This window comes from Ochotona princeps, chromosome 2 (assembly GCF_030435755.1).
Source record: "Ochotona princeps isolate mOchPri1 chromosome 2, mOchPri1.hap1, whole genome shotgun sequence".
NCBI classification, from domain to species: Eukaryota; Metazoa; Chordata; class Mammalia; order Lagomorpha; family Ochotonidae; genus Ochotona; species Ochotona princeps.
Genome location: NC_080833.1, coordinates 71,441,053 through 71,461,097, shown reverse-complemented (window position 1 = coordinate 71,461,097; position 20,045 = coordinate 71,441,053). Strand labels below are relative to the sequence as shown.

The window sequence follows — 20,045 nt, the reverse complement described above, 5'->3', positions numbered from 1 at the left end:
GGTCATCCTCTAGTGCTTTCCCAAGCCATAAATAGGGAGCTGGATGGGAATGGAGCAGCTGGGACGTGAACTGGCACCCATAAGGGATCCTGGCACATGCAAGGCAAGGATTTAGTCACTGAGCCATTATGATGGGTGTCAAATTCCTAGATTTTTGGGGTTTTTGAAATCTTAAAGTGAAAAAAAAAGCTAGAACTTTTAATCTTTAAAAAGAACCTCAATTAGAAAGAATCTTATAATCCCATAATACTCACTGAAGGACTTTATTTATTTATTTTTGGAAAGGCAGAGCTCCAGAGAGAAGGAGTGACAGAAAGAGAGATCTGCCATCTGCTGTAGAGTATTTCAAACCTACAAGCTTTACTGAAGTTCTTGCTGAATTTTGCTAATAAAGTCTTTTTTTTTATTAATTATTTTGCATTATGTGACAGTTTCATAGGCTCTGGGAATCCCCCACCCCTCCCCCTCCCCTCCCCCCTGGTGGATTCCTCCACCTTGATGCAGTATTACAGTTCAAATTCAATCAAGATTCTTTCCTTGCAAACATATACCAAGCACAGAGTCCAGCTATTTATTGTCCAGATGGGTTGAACAGTTTCTTGGGGAGACCATTTCTGGTCCGAAGTTAGAGCTGGTAGAATATCATCACAGTCAATTAAGAGTCCCAATATAACATCAACAGCAATTTGCAATATTATGGAATTGACATGGTTTTGAGTAACCAGTATGTTAAAATTAATTAATTAATTAATTAATAAAATAAAAAAAAGCAAGTCCTAACCACAACCTATGATTAGCTCATTGACATTTCAATTTTAGTTTATATACAGGACCGGCTGCTATATACCTTAAAATGGCTATAAGGTACCATTCAGCTGTCTCGTGTCTATTTCATTTTAGTATTTAGCCATTTGTTGTGTTGAAGTATAATTTTGCTGATCTTGGTAGAGTTTAGGATAATCTAGACTGGCTTGTAACTCTAACAAGACATTTGTCGACATTTAATGTGCAGAACATTTTTTTGGGGGGAGGGTGCAGGAAAATCCTCAACACCATGGTGAGGAGTAACTAATCTTTGTGTCCCACCCGGTGAGGCATGAGCCAATCCACGCCAGCTCTTTCCTGTCAGATTTCAAGCTCTACTTTCTGTTGTTTGTCTATTTATTTTAGGTTTTTTTAGTTTGTATGATTGTTTGTTTGCTGTGAGGGGTTTTCGAAGCGATCCCGATGGTCATTGCGAGGGAGGGCGGGGGTCCAGAGGTGGAGCCAGGCTCGGACCAGAGAAAGCTCTCCTCCCTGGTCCCGAAGGACATTTATTGTTCTTCTGTTTCTGCGGACCACTCAGGGCTTCTGGTTGTCTTTCCGATGACGTTGGTTTCTGCACGGTAGTGTTTGGACTTCTTCCATCCCCTGCGGAAGCTCCGGTTGGGGGTGGGTGACCTCAGAGTACTCGGCCTCCGAGGGCATCCAATTCCCTGTGGCCTCCTTGGCAGTTGGGATATAGTCCTTGTTGCTCATATTAATAGTTTGTGGTGAAGGTCTGGGAGTCTTCATGGTTGGGATCCAAGCTTCCTCCTTACCACCTGCTCCATTCTGGAGTGCCCCCCTGCTCCACGCACATGACCTCCTGTTAAGAGGTTGTCAGGATCGCACCCGATTCCCCCCTCATGCATTGGTATAGTAGTTTTACTGTTGTTTAGTGCCGCTTTGAGTCTGTTGTCTATGAATTACCAAATTTGATCTTGATAGGCTATATTGTACTTTTTTCTCACTCTTATTATGGTCCTGAAAGATTTCCCTGCACTCCCTCCCCATTACAGGTTAACATAGCGTATTGAGGGTATAGTAGGTTTTACAGTTTTTCGATGTAAATCTTAAGTATTCTGACATTAATTATTGGTTTATAGATTATATCGCATTATCTTATTGCATTGGATACAGGTTGTTAGAGATTGCACTAATATTACAAAGTCTTCATCACAAGTGGCAAGTGTTGGATTAAGTGAGTTAATAGCTGCTTATCAGACTATGTAAAAATCATCTCTGTTGGCTTTTAAATGATATATTTATGAAGGCTTCCTGGGCTATTGAGTAGTAATGTTACTGCTGGCAGAGTATCCACACTGAACAACTCCAAAGGACATCAGTATCATTCTCTGTGAGTTTTATTCCCTGGGGTGTTGCAGTGCACACTTGTGAGCCCTTACACAGATGGTGAGATGCCCATAAAAGTTCTACATGTTGGTTTCCACTTCCTTCAGATGTCTTGTAGGGTTCTGTTAGTAAATAGTCTATCAACTTGTGACTTCGGAATACTGCTCATTCAGATGTTTCTGAGTACCCGCACTAGGGAGAGATGGGACTCTGAGGGGTTGCCTACTTATCTAATGACAAGGACAGCCTGACCTTGTCTTCTGGAACTCCTTTGAGTTAGAAGCCACTTTATTATAAAACCTTGGAATCGTTTATTTAGTGGTGTGCTTTTAACAGATGTATCTTATAAACATTGTGCAGCCATTAATAACAAGGTAGCAGAACAAAAAGAAAAAGTCCAGTCTTGGGGGCAAGAGCAGCAATTCAGGCAGCCCACTTATGTGACCTTTATCCGTAACATATGACCAGAGGTATTCCTAGTACTTGTGTCTGCTTAAAAACTTAATCCAGGACATGAGGCTGGTCTAGATTTAAGACACCTACATCCAACATTGGGTACCTGAGATTGATAACCAGTTCTCGCCTCCAGCTTCCTGCAAATGGAGACCCTGGGTAGCAGTGATCATGACTCAAGCAACTGTTTCTGACACCCATCTAGGAGACTTGGATTAGCTTCTGTTTTGTGCTTTAACCAAGTTCAACCCTAACCAATTTGCAGGCATTTGGGGAGTGAATCAGCAGATGTGGGCTTTCTCTCGCTATCAGTCTCTCTGGCTCTCAATTTAAAAAACAAAAACAAACCTCAAACCATGGTGACCCTTCAGGGGACATTCATTCTAACTCTTGGAGAGGATGAGTCAGTATGCACTTATGGCATCTTGTTTGTGCCTGCATGGTAACCGTTTACTCATCCATCTCCTTGTTAGTGCTGGTGATGAAGCACATGGCTAATGCTTAACACTTGCTCACTGTATGCTAGTTGAACAAATTCTGAATTCTGAGTGCCTGGTTAAGACCCCAGTTTCTTTTGGGATCATAACATGCATCTTAAGTTTTACCACAAACTTCTCTAACCTGGCACTAAACAAAGCATCCATTTTTACCTTTCTTCGCTGTTACTTGGGCTGTGTATTGACTATGATTAAAGGAAACTGTGAACAAGACCCATATTATCAAATAAGAGTCTGAAGGAGCCAAACAGGTCATTCTTGTCTAGCCCATTAATGATAGGTGATAAAACTGAGAGCAAAGAAATAGAATCGCACTTTTTAAATCATACTCTTTTCTAGGTTTTAGACTTGAATAAAGAACCCTTACTCTTTAATAAGCATTCATTAAGTACCTATTTAGCCCTTGGATAAATACTGGAAATTCCCAGTTGAATAAGATAAAAAAGGGATCTGTTGGGGCTGGCATGGTGGCAAAGCAGGCACTGGCATCCTATATGGTACCATTTTGGGTCCTAGGTACTCCACTTCTGATCCATTTCCCTGCGTATGACCTGGGGAAGCAACAGAGGATGGATCAAATCCTTGAGACCCTACCCCCTATGTGAGACCCAGCAGAAGCTCCTGGCTCCTGGCTTTGGACCAGCCCAACTCTGGCCATTGTAGCCATTTGGGGAGTACACCAGTATATGAAAGATTCTCTTTTTTCCTCTCTTCTCTTTTTGTAATTCTGCTTTTCCAAGAAAAATAAATAAATCTTCTAAAAAATGGGTTAAGTAAGATAAAATAAAATAAAACAAAGGAGGTGTGTCTCCTAAGGATATCAGTCTAATAATGTGGAAACATGTATATAGAAATGGAGGGAGTATAACTGCTTGTCAGTACTCCTGGGATTTGGTTCGAATGTCCTTTCCAGAACCCTTGTTGAGATAAGACATAAGCCTTTAAGAAGCAGTGTGGCCCCGAGGGCTGTGCCCTCATGACTAGAGAAATGTCATCATCCTGGGATTTGGATTGCTTACCTCGAGTGGATTTGTTATGAGCAAGCCACCCACCTCCAACTTGTGCTCCTCATGTGCTCTTTTGTCATGTTATGCACAGCACAGAAGTCACTGGATACTCGTGTACATGACTGTGGACTTTCCAGCCTTCAGACCCATGAGTCAAAACATTCCTGTTATTTATAATTACTCAGTCTGTGGTATTTCGTGATAGCAGCAAAAAAAGTTACTAGGAGTACTATTGGCACATAACTGCCCCTGAGGCGCTTTCCCAGATCTGCTCATAAATTACTGAAGAAGCACATGGGCGGGGGGGGGGGGGGGGCAATAACCAACACCTCTGGGCAGTCAAAAATAATGTTTTCTGAGTGTTTTCTGCGTTGGACCTTCTCCGCATTTTATCTCATTAAATTCTCACAGAATTCCCATGGAGTCATCCTGTCATGCTCCTTTTGTAGCTCAGGGGAATCCCAGAAAGGACACATGACTTACCTTTGACTGTAAACTGGATTTCAACTCAGGGTCTGCTTGATTCAGGCCTGTGCTCCTTTTTCTTTTCTTTTTTTTTTTTTTTCTTTTTTTCCCCCCCTGCTTTGAATGTGGCAATAAATGGGTTTCCTCTCCAGGATAAATTCTGTTGGATTGCTGGAGGCTGTCTGGAGAACCGGGCTGGACAGGACTGGGTTTTAACTGGGCTCTAAAGCAAATAGTGATTGTGGGTGATTAGTGATGACAGCTGTGTTAGCAGACTGAGAAGTGGTAGCCCTGTGTCAGGACTGAGCCGTACCATACCGGAGTTCTTCCAGGCTCATCTCTCTGGAAGGCAGCATGATTTCAGCCCCCTGCTCCAGCTCGCCTGGCTCCCAGCCCCTTGGCTGTGAGCTCAAAACAGCATTTTCTATCACCTGTGTCTTGAGAGTCTTGTTTGCTCTTCCAGTTGACTTTCCTGTGCAGTGGCCTCTGCTTCGATGCTTTCAAAAAATATATCAGATCCAAGAAAGAGAGCCCTTTTACCTTCCCTCAGGGCCCTGTTCTGTGCTAGCGGTGGTTAATGTGATAAAATATTACATACCTGCAGCTTAATAGGTGGGTACTTCCCCATGAGGTGCAACAAAGGCCTTGTTCATCCAAAGTCATGTCTCCAGCTGGAAGAATTTCAGATCCTTGGACAGGCTAGTTGTGACATGTCAGTTTCTGAGACTCTAGTGAGCAGATAACTGTTCCTTTGCCTGAACACCCGGCTGACCTCACCTTTTCTTAGATGCCAAAAGGCCCCTGGTATAATAGTGAGGGAGTAAGGCATTGTTGGTCAATGCATGTGATGCTTGAAGTGGAATCTGGAGGTGGAGATGGTGTTTTCTTATATAGTTTATGATTTTCAGCTATTGCCTGGAGTTCAACACTGGAATTAGGTCTAGTGTGTGGTTCAAGCTGGTATGCCTTTGCTGTAAATTTCATCTCACAGCTTCTTGCATCAACATTTCCAACTTTCCTACACTGACCACAAATTTAAAACAAGTGTCTAAAACCAGTTGTTAGAGCCAGAAGATTCAGCAGTGGTGACAGTGCTGTTAACTGAGTCATTTGCAGGGTATTTCACTGCTCATCACCTATTAGAAATAGCTTTGTGTTTTCTTGTTTTCTACAATATAAATAATTCAGACTTTCCAAAGCTGTATCTTCTCGTTCCTTCCATATATGTGATAATATGTTTTCTGAATCATTGGGCTTCTAAAATGTTATAAGTTAAGGGCTAGGCATTGTGGTACATTGAGTTGAGCCACCGACTGCAGTGCCAGCATCCCCTATATGTGTTGGTTTCAGTTATGGCTGCTCCATTCTGAGCCAGTTCCCTGCTAATGTGCCTGGAAAAGCAGCAGATGATGCCCTAAGGCCTTGGGCTTCTGAGCTGGATGAGACACCCAAATGGAGTTCCTAACTGCTGCTTTGGGCCAGCCTTGGCCGTTGTGGCCATTTAGGGTGTAAACCATCAGATGAAACTTCTCCATCGTTCCTCTTTCTCTCTCTTCTCCCTCCCCGTCCCTCTCTTCTTCTCTCCCTTTCTCTCTCTCTCTGTCCATAAACAAACAAATAAATAAGTATTTTTACAAAACCCTGTGGGTATATAACATGGATCTAAATGCATGTCACGTCTGGAAGTCTAGTTTTTGAGTTGTTGAAGTTCTTTAACACGTAAATGCAGTTCACCTGAACATTGTACTAAAGTGAGACAAATATTATAAGGCTCCCACCCCAAAATAGATATGTAGTTTGAAATTTTACTTTTCAAATTCTCTTTCAAGTAAGAATGCTGCCCTAAGATGAGGTCTGCAACCTAACTTTTATGTAGAGTTGTAATTTTCTGTTTTAGTAAGTCAGACAGCCCCGTAGCTTCCTAGGTTAGTATTATTGTCTTCAGCATGTTGCCCTTTCCTGGAAATAACAGTGAATAGATTTAACAGAAATAACAGTGAAAAGATTTAAATTATTTACTCTTGTTTGATTAACTTAGTTCATGTGCCAAAGTGAGACTATTGTATAATAAGTTGTTTTTATTTTTATGGATGTCTTATTTGTGTGTCACTCACATATTGGGGGTTTTGTTTGTTAATTCCATAAGACTGACTATATGGGGGCCTGGTGCAGTAGCCTAGAGGCTGAAGTCCTCACCTTGCATATGCTGGTATCCCATATAGCCACCAGTTCATGTCCCATTCGCCATGCTTTCCATCCAGTTCCTTGCTTGTGACCTGGGAAAGCAGTTGAGGACAGTTCAAAGCCTTGGGACCCTGCACTTGTGTGGGAGACCCGGAAGTTCCAGGCTCCTAGCTTCGGATTGGCTCAGCTTCGGTTGTTGCGGCCACTTGGGGAGTGAATCAGCAGACAGAAGATCTTCCTCTCTGTCTCTCCTCTCTGTATATCTGACTTTCCAATACAAATAAATAAATAAACAAACAAACAAACAAATAAATAAATCTTTTAAAAATAAGACTGACTAGAGGGAACAGGAAAGCATGGGCCCTGAAGAGCTGGAATAGTCGTTCAGCTTGTGGCCCCAGCTTCCTGCATGTCCTGTTTATAACCCAGACCCCAGTAATGCTCAGCTCTCTTGTTAAGTAATTAATTTATTTTCATTTTAGTCAGAAGTCAGACACATGGAGGAAGATCTTCCAATTGCTGGCTTACTGCCCAAATTCCCCCAACAGCTTGGGCTAAGGGCATGTGGAAGTCAAGAGCCTGCAAGTACGTATATGTCTCTCATATAGGTAGCAGGGACCCAAGTACTGGAGCCTACAATGCCCATAAGCAGGCAGCTAGATTGAAGGCAAGGGAGGGGTTTCAAACCAGGCCCTGCAGCATGGGATGTGGGCATCCGAAGCTGCACCTGATGCACTGCACAACAAGCCTGCCCATGAACTATCTTAAACACATTCGTTAGTGCATGTCTCCCACAAAGAGTGTTACGCTTCCTACCTCCTAGAATGTGGACAGGAAGTAGTAGCCAGGGTATTGCTTGAGGTGCTTTATAAATTTCCAAATTGGGATGAGCAGTGATTATAAATTATCTAAACATAATGTGAATTAAGAATTTTCAAAGATCTTTTTTTTTATCACCAGTTTTTTCGTTTGAATTTGTATCCTCCTTCACAAATGTTAGACATTCCTTAATTTGATGTTTCTGATTAAATGTGGTAATTAAAGTATTATTTCAAGATTGCAAAAGAATATTCTAGCATACGATTCACTTTACTTTCAAAATTAACATTGGATTTTTGTCATTGATTTTTTTGTTAGTGTAGCACTCAAATTACTTTAATTACTAGAGGAAAGCTCAACCTGTAGTCTAATTAAATGACAAGTGAGTCTTAGCCAGATACTAAAATAAAATTAAAATTTATTAAAATAAAAAATGCTTGTATCTTATCAATATAAATTGGAGATAGAAGGAAATTATTATGAAGACATTCACTCTCAATAGTTGGTGCATGGTGGATAGATACTTATTAAATCATGGAAGGACATATGCCTGCACTTGCCACCTACTGCTTCTGAGTCCCAAGTTCACATTTCAACTTGGAGCTGACAGCCATGTTTCTGGTTGTTCCTGGCTGCCCTCAACACATCTCTAAAAGAAGGGGTTCTAGATGCTCTGAGTGACCAGTACTTACAAACACTGCCTTGTAAAACGTGCCCCTCCTCTGTCTCCCTTACCCAGTTATCCCAGCCACATGCTACACAGCCTGCATGGATTCTTTGCTGTCCCCTTACTACCTAGACCGGCACTCATCCTCCTCAGCCCCACACCCCACTGCTTTTGGTGGTCTTGATCAGTTTTACTGGATTTTAGCCAGCCTTCAGGCGAGTCTTCCCACCTAAACCAGTTGTTCTCAAATTTTAAGATGCTTTCCCCCAGGAAATTGGTTAAAAGTGGAGTTTTTCAGATCACACCTTCCTTGGTATCTCATTTGGCAGGGTTAGGTGAGGGCCAGAACCTAAGTTTTAAGCAGGCATCCATGTGGTTTTGATTCAGTTGCAGCAAGCTTTTACTTCACATGCCTCCTTTCCACCTGAATTCTCAGGCGAAGCTTTGCTTTTTAAATACAGTGGTGGGAGGAAGGGGAGGGAAGCTGGTGGGTGTTTGATGCAGCACTTTAAGCACTGCTTGTGATGCCTGTATTCTACATCACAGTACATCGTTTAAGTCCCAGCTTCTCCATTTCCAATCTAGCTTCCTGCTAACACGTGCTGGAAGGCAGTGGTGATGGCTCAAGTAGTTTGGTCCTTGCCAAGGATATGGAAGACTGTGACTGAGTTCCAAGTTCCTGGATTCAGCCTGGATTAACTCTTGGGGGTATTGGGGGAGTGAACTAACAGATGTGAGATCTTTCTCTCTTCAGTTTTTTCCTCTCTTTCTTTCTGCCTTTTTAAAAGGAAATATAGTTGGTCCACCCTATCCTAGGTATCTCATCCATGGATTCAACCAACCAAGAGTCAAAAACCCTTGAAAAATAATTATGTTGCTGTTGATGTGTATTGTGCAGTTAAGCCTAAAATGGCTGTTTATGTACTGAACAGATACAAAATTGCACTGTCATACTTCCAAACAATATAGTATAATGATTTTTTTTTACTTTGTGCTTTGTAGAGACGATTGGAAATATACAGGAGGATTTGCCTATACCATTTTATGTAAGAGATTTGAAGATCTGTAGGTTTTGATATCTATAGGAGTTCCTGGAACCAAAATTCTTCAAGTAACTACTCTGTTTTCAAAGTAGCTTTTGAAGTGTGATTGCTGGAGTTGTTAAGAGTTCCTTGACATTGGCTAGTGCTTCAGTGTGTGCATGTATGTGAATGGGAGGAGTTTTGAAGTACCAAAATGCCAGCAAATTCTGCAATGCAAAACTTTTTAAAATCAGAGAAGCTCTGATTCTGAAGTCTGACAAGAGGAAAATTTTTCTTTACTTTAAAAAAATGGTTTGAAAACCACAGATCTATAAAAGTCAATTTCGATCTTCTTGTTTTAAAATTTGAAACCCACAAAATGCCTGTGTTCTGTATCACAGAACAGTACGCACGTTTTTGTGTGTAACTGAAATAACTTTCAAACCATACTTGATGCACTCTGATGTTTTCTGTTCTATTTCACACTTTTTAAGTTGCTAGTTACAAACCCACTAAATGGATTTCACAAACCACTGAGCTGCTACTGAGTCTGAAAATCCTTTGATCCAATCTTTCTCATTAGTGTTTCTCTATGAACCATGGAATATAGAAAAATATATTCTTAATCTTTTGAAGAGCAGTACATATTTCTTATCATTGTAGATGCTTGAAAGAGAAGTTAATTCGTCATGTAGCATGGGTGCCTGAGGGCATTCAGAATAAATTCTTTGAATAAACTCCTGCTTGGCAAAGGCCCATTGCGTTTATGCATCAATACAAACTCCTGAGTATTTCACACAAGTTCTTTCTGAATCTGGCCCTAGGTTCCTATGTTCTCTTCTTAGTTTTCTTTCAGATTAAAACCATGCTGAACCATGTGAAAATCTTTTTTTTTTAAGATTTATTCATCCCTATTGGAAAGGTAGCCAGAGAGAGAAGAAGGAGGAGATACGCAGAGAATGATAGCTCGTCTACTGGATTCACCCCCCAAGTGGCCACAATGGCCAGAGATGAGCTGATCCGAAGTCAGGAGCCAGAAACACCCTGGGCTCTCCCATGCCAGTGCCAGGTCCCAAGGCCTGGGGCTAGGCCCAACTGCTTTCCCAGGCCACAAGCAGGGAGCTGGAATGGAAGTGGAGCAGACAGGACACAAACCAGTGCCCATGTAGGATCCTGGTGAATGCAGGGTGAGGACTTTAGCCTCTAGGCTTTCGTGCTGGGCCCATCATTTGGAATTCTTCAAGTACATCATGCTGTGTGTCATCTCTGCATTGTCATGCCTGACTTTCAATACTCAGTTCAACTGAGTGTCTCTTGAGCTGAGATCTTCTGTGACAATACATAGTCATCATGCCCAGGTTCTATCCCTGACAATCCCTGAAAGGCAGGGGATTGGGAGGGAACTCGTTCCTCCAGGTTGGAAAATGAGAGAGGTCCAGTGAAAGAAGCGGAAAATGACTAAACTTAGAAACGGAGACCTTGAACTAACAGGTAGGATAGCATGCCTGGCAGGGCAAACCAGAGACTTAACAAAGACCTGAAAGAGGACTGTGCATGCCTGGCCTATGGAGTGGTTTTGCTGCTAGTGTTGGGAAAAGTATGAGGATTCCTCAGAAACTTTATAGAAAGGAGTCAGCAATTGTGGCACAGCAGCATAAGCTGCTGCCAACAGTGCCAGCATCCTGCATGAGAGCAGTTTCAGCTCCCAGCTGCCCTACTTCCAATTCAGCTCCCTAATAGTGTGCTAGTGTGCAGCAGAGAATAGTCCAACTGCTTGGGGCCCTGCACCCACATGGGAGACTCAGGTTGAATTCCAGCCTCTTTCTTATGGCCCAGCCCTGACTGTTGCAGCCATTTTGGAAGTAAACCAACAAAAAATGGTAGATCTGCTTCTCTCTGTAACTGTGCCTTTCAAATCCAAACATACATAAGTCTTTTTAAAAAGTTTATGTAAAATGTAAAATCCACAACATAATTAAAGCAATATATGAAAAACCCAACGCCAGCATCATACTGAATGGAGAAAAGCTGGAACCCTTCCCACTGAGATCTGGAACAAGACAGGGATGTCCACTTTCTCCACTACTATTCAACATAGTCCTAGAGGTACTCGCTGAGGCCATAAGACAAGAAAAAGAAATCAGAGGAATCCAAATGGGAAACGAAGAAGTCAAGCTCTCACTATACGCAGATGATATGATTCTTTATGTAGAAGAGCCAAGAGACTCAATACAGAGACTGCTAGAACTTGTACGAGAGTTTGGTAGAGTGGCAGGGTACAAAATTAATGAACAAAAATCAACAGCCATAGTGTATGCGAACAGCCCCAAGATGGAAAAAGACTTAACCAGCAAGATACCATTCAAAATAACAGAGAAAAGTATGAAATATCTGGGAATAAATCTAACCAAAAATGTAGAAGACTTATTTGAAGAAAACTACAATCTGCTTAAAAAAGAAATTGAACAAGACCTCAAAAGATGGAGTAATATCCCATGCTCCTGGATAGGTAAAATCAATATCATTAAAATGTCTATACTGCCAAAAGCAATATATACATTCAACGCAATCCCAATCAAATTGCCCAAAACATTCTTCACAGATCTGGAAACAATGATCCAAAGGTTCATCTGGAAGCACAAAAAACCACGGATAGCTAGAACTATCCTGAAGAACAGGAAGTTAGCAGGGGGAATCACAGTTCCGGACCTCTGGACATACTATAGGGCAGTGGTTATCAAAACAGCGTGGTACTGGCACAAAGATAGAGAGGAAGATCAATGGAGCAGAATAGAAACGCCAGAAGGAAACCCACACAGATACAGCCAAATAATCTTTGACAAAAAGACAAACGACAACCCAGGCAAATGGGAAGGTCTGTTCAATAAATGCTGCTGGGACAACTGGTTGATAGCCTGCAGAAACAAAAAAATAGATCCACATCTCTCACCATACACTAAGATCAGATCTAAATGGATAACAGATCTAAACCTACATCCAGAAACCTTCAAACTTTTGGAAGAAAATGTTGGAAACACACTGGAACACTTAGGGGTAGGCCCTCACTTCCTAAAAAAGACTCCAGATGCAGTAGAAATCAAGACCAAAATAAACAATTGGGACCTCATCAAACTAAGAAGCTTCTGTACAGCTAGAGAAACAATCAACAAAGTAAAAAGGCAACCCACAGAATGGGAGAAGATCTTCGCACACGACATAGGTGATAGAGGGCTAATCTCCAGAATATACAAAGAGCTACAAAACAACCAAAATGTCAAAACAAACAACCCACTCAAGAAATGGGCACGGGAAATGGGCAGACACTTCACAAAGGAACAAACCCAAATGGCAAATAAACATATGAAAAAATGCTCAAGTTCCCTGGCAATAAGGGAAATCCAAATTAAAACATCAATGAGGTACCACCTAACGCCAGTAAGACTGGCCCACATGAATAAAAGCACCAACGACACTTGTTGGCGAGGTTGCGGGGAAAAGGGAACCCTACTCCACTGCTGGTGGGGCTGCAGGCTGGTACAGCCTCTATGGAAATCAGTATGGAGAATATTCAAACAACTCAAATTCAACATACCGTATGATCCAGCAATAGCACTCCTAGGAATATATCCAGAACACTTGTTCTATGAGAAACCAACATGTACTCCTATGTTCATAGCAGCACAATCAGTAATTGCAAAAACATGGAAACAACCAAAATGCCCATCAAAAGAGGATTGGATAAGAAAGCTATGGTTCATCTACTCCATGGAATACTACTCAGCTATTAAAAAAAACAAAATGCAGTTCTTTGTGGCCAAATGGGCCAAACTGGAAACCATCATGCTAAGGGAAATGAGCCAATCACAAAAGGTTAAATACCACATGTTTGCCTTAATTTAAGATGATATGATGTTATGTATAACATGTTATGTTTTGAATGTTATATGTTGTGTATAAACTAAAATTGAAGTATAGGTGAGGTGGTCACAGAAGGTGGCTGGGAACCCGCATTTACTTTTAACATATTGGTTACTCATTACTATGTCAATTAATTCCATAATGATGTAAATTTTTGCTGATGGTATGTTGGAGCTTTCAATTGACTGGGATGATACTCTGCTGGCTCTGTCTTCAGACCAGAGAGGGTATACCTAAGAAGCCGTTGAACTTGGCGGGACAATAAGATGCTGGACTCTATGTTTGGTATACGCTTGCAATGGGGAAATCTCAACTGAACTTTAGCTGTGGTTATGCAATAAGGTGGAGGAATCCACCATGGTGGGAGGGTTTGGGGAGGGGTGGGGAGAACCCAAGTATCTATGTAACTGTGTCACATAATACAATGTAATTACTGAAGTTAAATAATAAATAATTAAAAAAAAAAAAAAACAAAAAAAAAAAAAAAAAAAGTTTATGTAAAATGAAAGACAAGTTTATTACAGTACGAAATTTATCAAAATCCATGCTTAGTTTTTATAGTATTTTTAAATCACGAACTTTTTGAAGATACCATATATTTTATATGTTATAAGCCCAAATATTTGTCAAAATACAAATTGAAGATACTAATCTCTGGAGATGCTTATGTTTCCATTTGAAGGAATTCTGCCCCAATTTCTTCCCTAGCTTTTTGCCATGTCATACAGTCTATGATTTTGTTGCTGGAATCAGCTTGATTAAAACATTTTGGCTCAGTATAAATAGTTCTCAAAATTAATTGTGTATAATAATTGCCTAGGGGACCTCTATTCCTACAGATTTCTGCATCCCACCCTAGAGATTTTGATTTTGGTGGGTCCAATGTGGAGCCCAGTCAGAATCTGCACTATTAAAAATCTCCCATAGCAATTTAAGTGGGCAGCCAAATTTGGGAACCAACCTCTTAGAATTTGTTGTAATTAGTGCTTAGACATACCATCTTATTCCCATATTGAATCTGGAAAAATCAGTCAATTTTATATGACTTTCATAAGGAGCTGAAAGTTATCATTTCATGGCAGTTGGGAATGTTTTATGTGGTCAGAGCTCAAACCGCACTAAGGCTTCTCTTGGCTTTAGGATACAGGCTCTTCTCTTTGTTTTTCTCAGTATAGTTCAGGCAAAGGGAAGAGCCTGGTCAAGAGAGGCCCTGAATCTGCTGGACAACAGACTCCTCTCTTAAAAGCTTTTATCTTCTCAATGAAAGGACTTACAGCCTAGTCCTATTTAATCTTGGTATCAACCCTTGGAAACAGGTACTGATACTGCCTTCCTTTTAAACTTGAGAGAACTGAGGCCCAGAGAAATTAGGCGATAATCCCAAATTCATGATGCTGATCAGAGCTTAGGCAGGATTGTATACTCACCACTTAGTTTAGTAGAACATTATTAATATCTGTAGAAACTCCTAAGTGCCCAACTAGCAACCTTCTCTCTACAGAAATAAACATGTCATAAACTTTCTAACAATATTCATCTTGTTCATACTTGTGATTTTACCACATGAAGACATACTATTAGGCATCAAATATGCTTAGATTTATCTACCTTTAAATTAAACCTTAATTTTCATTGACTTTTATTAGCAATGCATTTGGATTCATTTTTTTGTCAAATTACTTTTCATTCATTTTCTTCCTACAATTCACTTGTTGCTCCCTCTTTTTTTTTAATTGAGATTTTGTTTTCTTTATTTTATTGGCATTTTCATCGTAATGTTAGTTTGAAAGTTACATACTTTGTTAAATTTAGATGTGTGTATTTATAAAGGTTTGTGCTCCTTCCCATCAACACAAGGCCTTGGAACACTTCCAGCCAGATTTCTTTGAAATTATGTGATTTCAAATAGCAAAGACTCTTCACTTCAAAGCTGGCAGCTTCAGCATTTGAAGTCTGGCTTGTGTATTTCTGTCTTATGTAGCCTCCTCTTGGGGAGAGTCGGAGCACCAAGTGTTACTATTGTGGGAGCTGGGTGGAGCCTCACACATGAGCTGCACACTTAGTGTGTTCTGAATGTTAGACTAAGCCCAGTAGCAAGAATTAGACTTTTATTTATATCTAATGCACACAACAATATAATATGTTTAAAAAATACTTTCCATGAAACAGAGCTTCCCTTTATCTGTAGTATGTACTTGGAACTATTCTGTTCTTTCAATTAAAACTAAAACCAAAACCAAAACCTGCTTTGAATACATTAAACTGATTGCATGCTCACTAAGGAATTCTGATCCAAATGTTGAAAAATCCCAGAGCCAGCTTGCAGTCCTTCATTTGGAGTGAGCAGAACCCAGGGCCCTGTGGAGTGAGGCCTCAAATCTCTGATCTCTTATCTTCACATCCCATATGTATCATTTAGACCAACAACACTATGGGATGAAAGGAAAAGGGAGTCTTTTGTGAGCTGCAAAGGTGAACTAGAGAACCAGGCCCTCCAGCTACCTTGGAGACATCTGATTTTAATGGGAACAAAGAAGCTGGAATAATCACTATTTAGTGTTGGGCAACCTCTCCAGCACCTCTCATCCTTTCAGCTACCTCATAAAAATCGGCTTGTGATATTTACCTTATTAAGGCGGGAGTGGAGTGCTCAGAGAAGTGATGTGCCTTATTTAAGTAGTTCATGCCAGCTCTTCATTTCTCCACCTGAAATAATTATTTCAGATAAGGAAGCGGGCATAGTACTCCTCTGCCTTCCACCATTTTTCTCTAATTCTTTACTTGTCTTGCTGAAGTTAAAAAAGAAAAAGAAAGAAAAGAAACTGGAAGATTTCTGCCCAAGACTTATTCTAATTAGTAAGAGTAATTCGTTGGTGCTATTCTTTATAGACTTGCTTGCTTAGTCTTTCTTTTCCAGTATCATTTTAGCTTTCTGAGTGCTTGGTGTCGACCTTGCTCTCTGCCTAGAATAGCTCCTAAGCAAATTTTAAGAATGTCATGAACCATTATTGAATGAGTACTCTTCAGAGATGGGTCACAAAGTGGACAAGAGCATAGCTCATGGCAAAAGATTGCCTGTGTTCAAAATGAGGAATTCCCTTCAGAACCGGTTGCTCATGGGGAAGTTAATGCCATTCCCTTGTGCCTCATTTTGTTCTTGGGGAGAATAACTGCCAGACTCCCTAGAATGGTGCTGTGTAATACAGTGAGAGGAGGAACTGACACCAGATGCTAGCCTGGAGTAAGCACTGCACAGAGTTTCACTGTGAATGTTATCAGAGGTTATGACAACTAAGCCAGGAAGTATTGAGCCTCTGGCCCATATGTTAGGAGAAAACTATCACACAGGTCAGAGGTAAGCATGATCCACTGCCTGGAGATTCTGAAGAGACTTAACTCTCCACATTCAGTTGCAGAATTTTAAAAAGCATGTTTCCAGCTCTCCTACGATGAAATATTTATTTCATACAAAAACAAACCTCAGTCTGGAGCAGGTGAATAAACAGACATGTGAATATGTCAAAAAGGATGTGGTGCTTCCGAAACATCAACATGAATGCATGTAAAATATGATTTCTGAGTAGCAGTTTAGTTTAAAACACTAGGAGAATGCAGTAGACACAGAGTGTCCGATTTTTTAGGAAAACACTAAGAAAACTCTGATTTAGAAAAGAGCGGAATGTGAGATCTGCTCTGTACAGATGTTGCTCTGTATATAAGCCCTGGAGACGGAGACCTCCCCATTGTCACTGTGGAACTGAGCCACAGGTTTCTTACTTGTCAAATGTAGATAGTGACTGCAACTACTACCCAGCATGGTTCAGTGAACAGCCAGAGAAGGGAGGATGTACAGTACTCCTCAGCAGATCAGAAAGGGAAATAGGACATGGCTGATGGTCAAGGAGCTTCCTGGCTGTTTGTCCCCCACAAGATCAGAATTGCTTGGGAGTTTGCGTTACAGTTGCCATAGCAAATTCTTACAGTCCCTGGATGCTGCTGACCAAAAGCTGAATAAGCAGTTTGGGATCTAAGCACCTGTTGTTTCCTCTTCTCTCCCCACAGGGGCATTTGTGGTGTGCTGGACGCCGGGCCTGGTGGTGCTGCTTCTGGATGGCCTGAACTGCACGCAGTGTGGCGTGCAGCACGTGAAAAGGTGGTTCCTGCTGCTGGCGCTGCTTAACTCTGTCATGAACCCCGTTATCTACTCGTACAAAGATGAGGACATGTACAGCACCATGAAGAAAATGATCTGCTGCTTCTGCCAGGAGAACAACCCGGAGAAGCGTCCCTCTCGTGTGCCCTCCACCGTGCTCAGCAGGAGTGACACAGGCAGCCAATACATAGAAGACAGTATTAGCCAAGGCACAGTCTGCAATAAGAGCTGCAGCTCCTAGGCTGCTGCAGATGCCCCCTCCACCCACCCAGGCCTTCACCTGTCTCTGCCAGAGCCCATGGCCACTGTTATTTGAGGTCTGGATTCATCACTGCTACTTTTTAAAAACCAAAAATGCATATTGTCTTACATTATTTAAAAGCATGGGCAGTAAAGAGAATCACAATGAGTCTTGAGAACAGGTGCAGTGGATTTCTGTTCGTCCTGGGAACTCTCAGAGCATTCCGCCCCACCAGCACCCAGGGTTCTGCTGCCTCCACGCAGCTGTCCTTGGTGTGTTCCAGGAGGGTGTTGTTCAAGGGCCCAGGCCAAAATAAATGATAAATAATGTTACTTGAACCACCTTAGGTAGCTTCTTGGAGAGCCTCTGTAGTTCTTTGTGTATGCATTTGAACTTTTTAGACATGCTTGGACAATACTTTTTTTCCTTTCAAAAAAAAATTGTGGCCAGTAATTAGGTATTCAATAGGAACCTAAGAATAACAGATTAGTTAAGGACCTGGATTCAACTTGATTTCTAACCACAAGGACATTCGGAGGGAAAAGGCTGCTTTAAAATAACAACAGATGAGTGCAAATGTTAAAAAGCCTCATTTGAAGGGAAACAGGCTTGATGTGTTCCCCACTATGTGCATATGTGTGCAGATGTATGTTTGTGTGTGTGCGTTTATATAATCTATCTTCGTGTTTAAAGGCTCCAAGGGCAGAGTTAGTGAAGTGAATTTGCTGGCTACCTAGATATCCCTATCGAGGACAATAGCTAAAGGAATGACCTGTTGTGCTCAAAAAGAAAAAAGGAGAAAGAGGTGGTTCTTTGAAACAGGCATTTCATTTGACTCTCTGAAAGCAGACACAAAAGTATGTGGAGGAGCAGGCTGGATCCCTTGCAAAGAGCTTCAAAAGTGAATTAACTTAAGCTTTGTTTGCAGCTACCTTCACACCACTGGGCAGACTGTGTATATGGAAGCTTCTCAAGCTCATATTTTGCCTAAAGTTATCTACATATTTCTTTTACTTGCCTTACTCGAGGGCATAATTTTGATGCTGGTTCCATTTGGAATTCTTCTCCTTCAAAGACGTAAGAAGGCGACATGAAAGGCAAATGGACAAGAAGAAAACTATGTTTTACTCTTCTGTAAGCTACTGACCAAAGTTTGCTATAGAAACCATTTAGAGGATAATTCTGGTTTAAAATAAGACTAACATTGAGGCATATATTATAGTATTTATGTAGTTTGCAAAAGAGGTTTACATTTTTGCTATTGTGATGTAACACTTATGTGCAAGAACTACTTGTAATAAGAACATTTGAGAAGCCATGCTTTTAGATAGACTGGCCCAAAGTCGAGAGATTTATGATTTGAAGGTGTTGATTTCACACACTGTGCAGCCAATGATCTCTCTGAAGCTTATATAAAAAAAAAACCTACCTGTAAAATAAAGTTAAAAAAATGTTTCTGTCTTGTTGAAGCACTTATTGTTTTGTGTATTTTCTAAGTGAAAAAAAAAATATATATATAGTGGCAACTACAGCACATATTTCTATTGCAGAAGAAAAGTCAGATTTGCCATGAAGCAAAAAGTAAAAGTGTACTTCCATGTTTTATGGAAGCATTTTGAATTATAGCTGGCCAAAGGGTGGAGAATTGAAGTTGAATTGCACTCCACGAATAGCAACTCAGGGATCTTTAAAGGTTTTATTTTGAGGAAAGAATCATTTTTAGCACCATGCAGCAGAGTGTCGTGTTCAGAATGGTGTCTGGAGAGGATCCAGAGTGTGGAAACTCAGGGAAGAAACATATTTCTTCTGTTTGTATGCACACACAAGTCTCTGTGGTGGTGCAAGATATGTTTGGAATATGACAAGTGCCCTGGGTGTCAGGACTCTCTGAAAACACATCGCAAACCCAGCTGTGGGGAGGGGGTGGGCAGGAGAGCCCGAGATTGGTGTGGAGAAGCAAAAAGTATTCCTGCTCAGATTCTGGAATCCCAAGCTTATCTGCAAGTCACAACTACGGCGATACTGAAAATTCCTTCCAAACCTTGCCAAAGCAGCCTTGACTGAAGACATGAGCTGCTCCCTTTCCAAATAAGATTTAAATTTCTTCTTAGATTTGTCTGAGGTGTTCTGATTAATCAGTTTTAGTGAGAGAAGTTTGGTCTCCATGACAACTGTTTATTTGGAAAAAAAAGAATTTGGACAAAATAGATTTTCACCATTTCTTGGTGCTTTTTTTTTTCCTGTGGGTAGTAGACTTGGGACCCGTTATCTGTCTTTAGAAGCCCTAAAAACAGAAGTGATTATGACACAACTCTGCCTGCATTTGTGTTTGTTCTAAATAAAAGCAATTATAAACCATAAAATGAATGCAAGCCTCCAACAAATTCTAATTTTCCTCAGAATCAGCACTTGGATGCTGTGTGTAACACTACAAGTCCAAGTATAGAAGTGTTGGTTCTCTGGCA

At 40.9% G+C, this 20,045-nt stretch overlaps 1 protein-coding gene across 1 annotated transcript in view; it reads left to right on the top strand.

The window, feature by feature from the left end:
* LPAR3 (lysophosphatidic acid receptor 3) overlaps window positions 1–18,981 on the top strand; it is an 82,637-nt gene extending 63,656 nt beyond the window's left edge. The window contains exon 3 of the mRNA XM_058660885.1: window positions 17,249–18,981. Coding sequence (XP_058516868.1) covers window positions 17,249–17,580 — 332 coding nt within the window. The 3' untranslated portion in view covers window positions 17,581–18,981. The remainder of the gene's footprint in view (window positions 1–17,248) is intronic.
* Window positions 18,982–20,045: the final 1,064 nt, after the last annotated feature.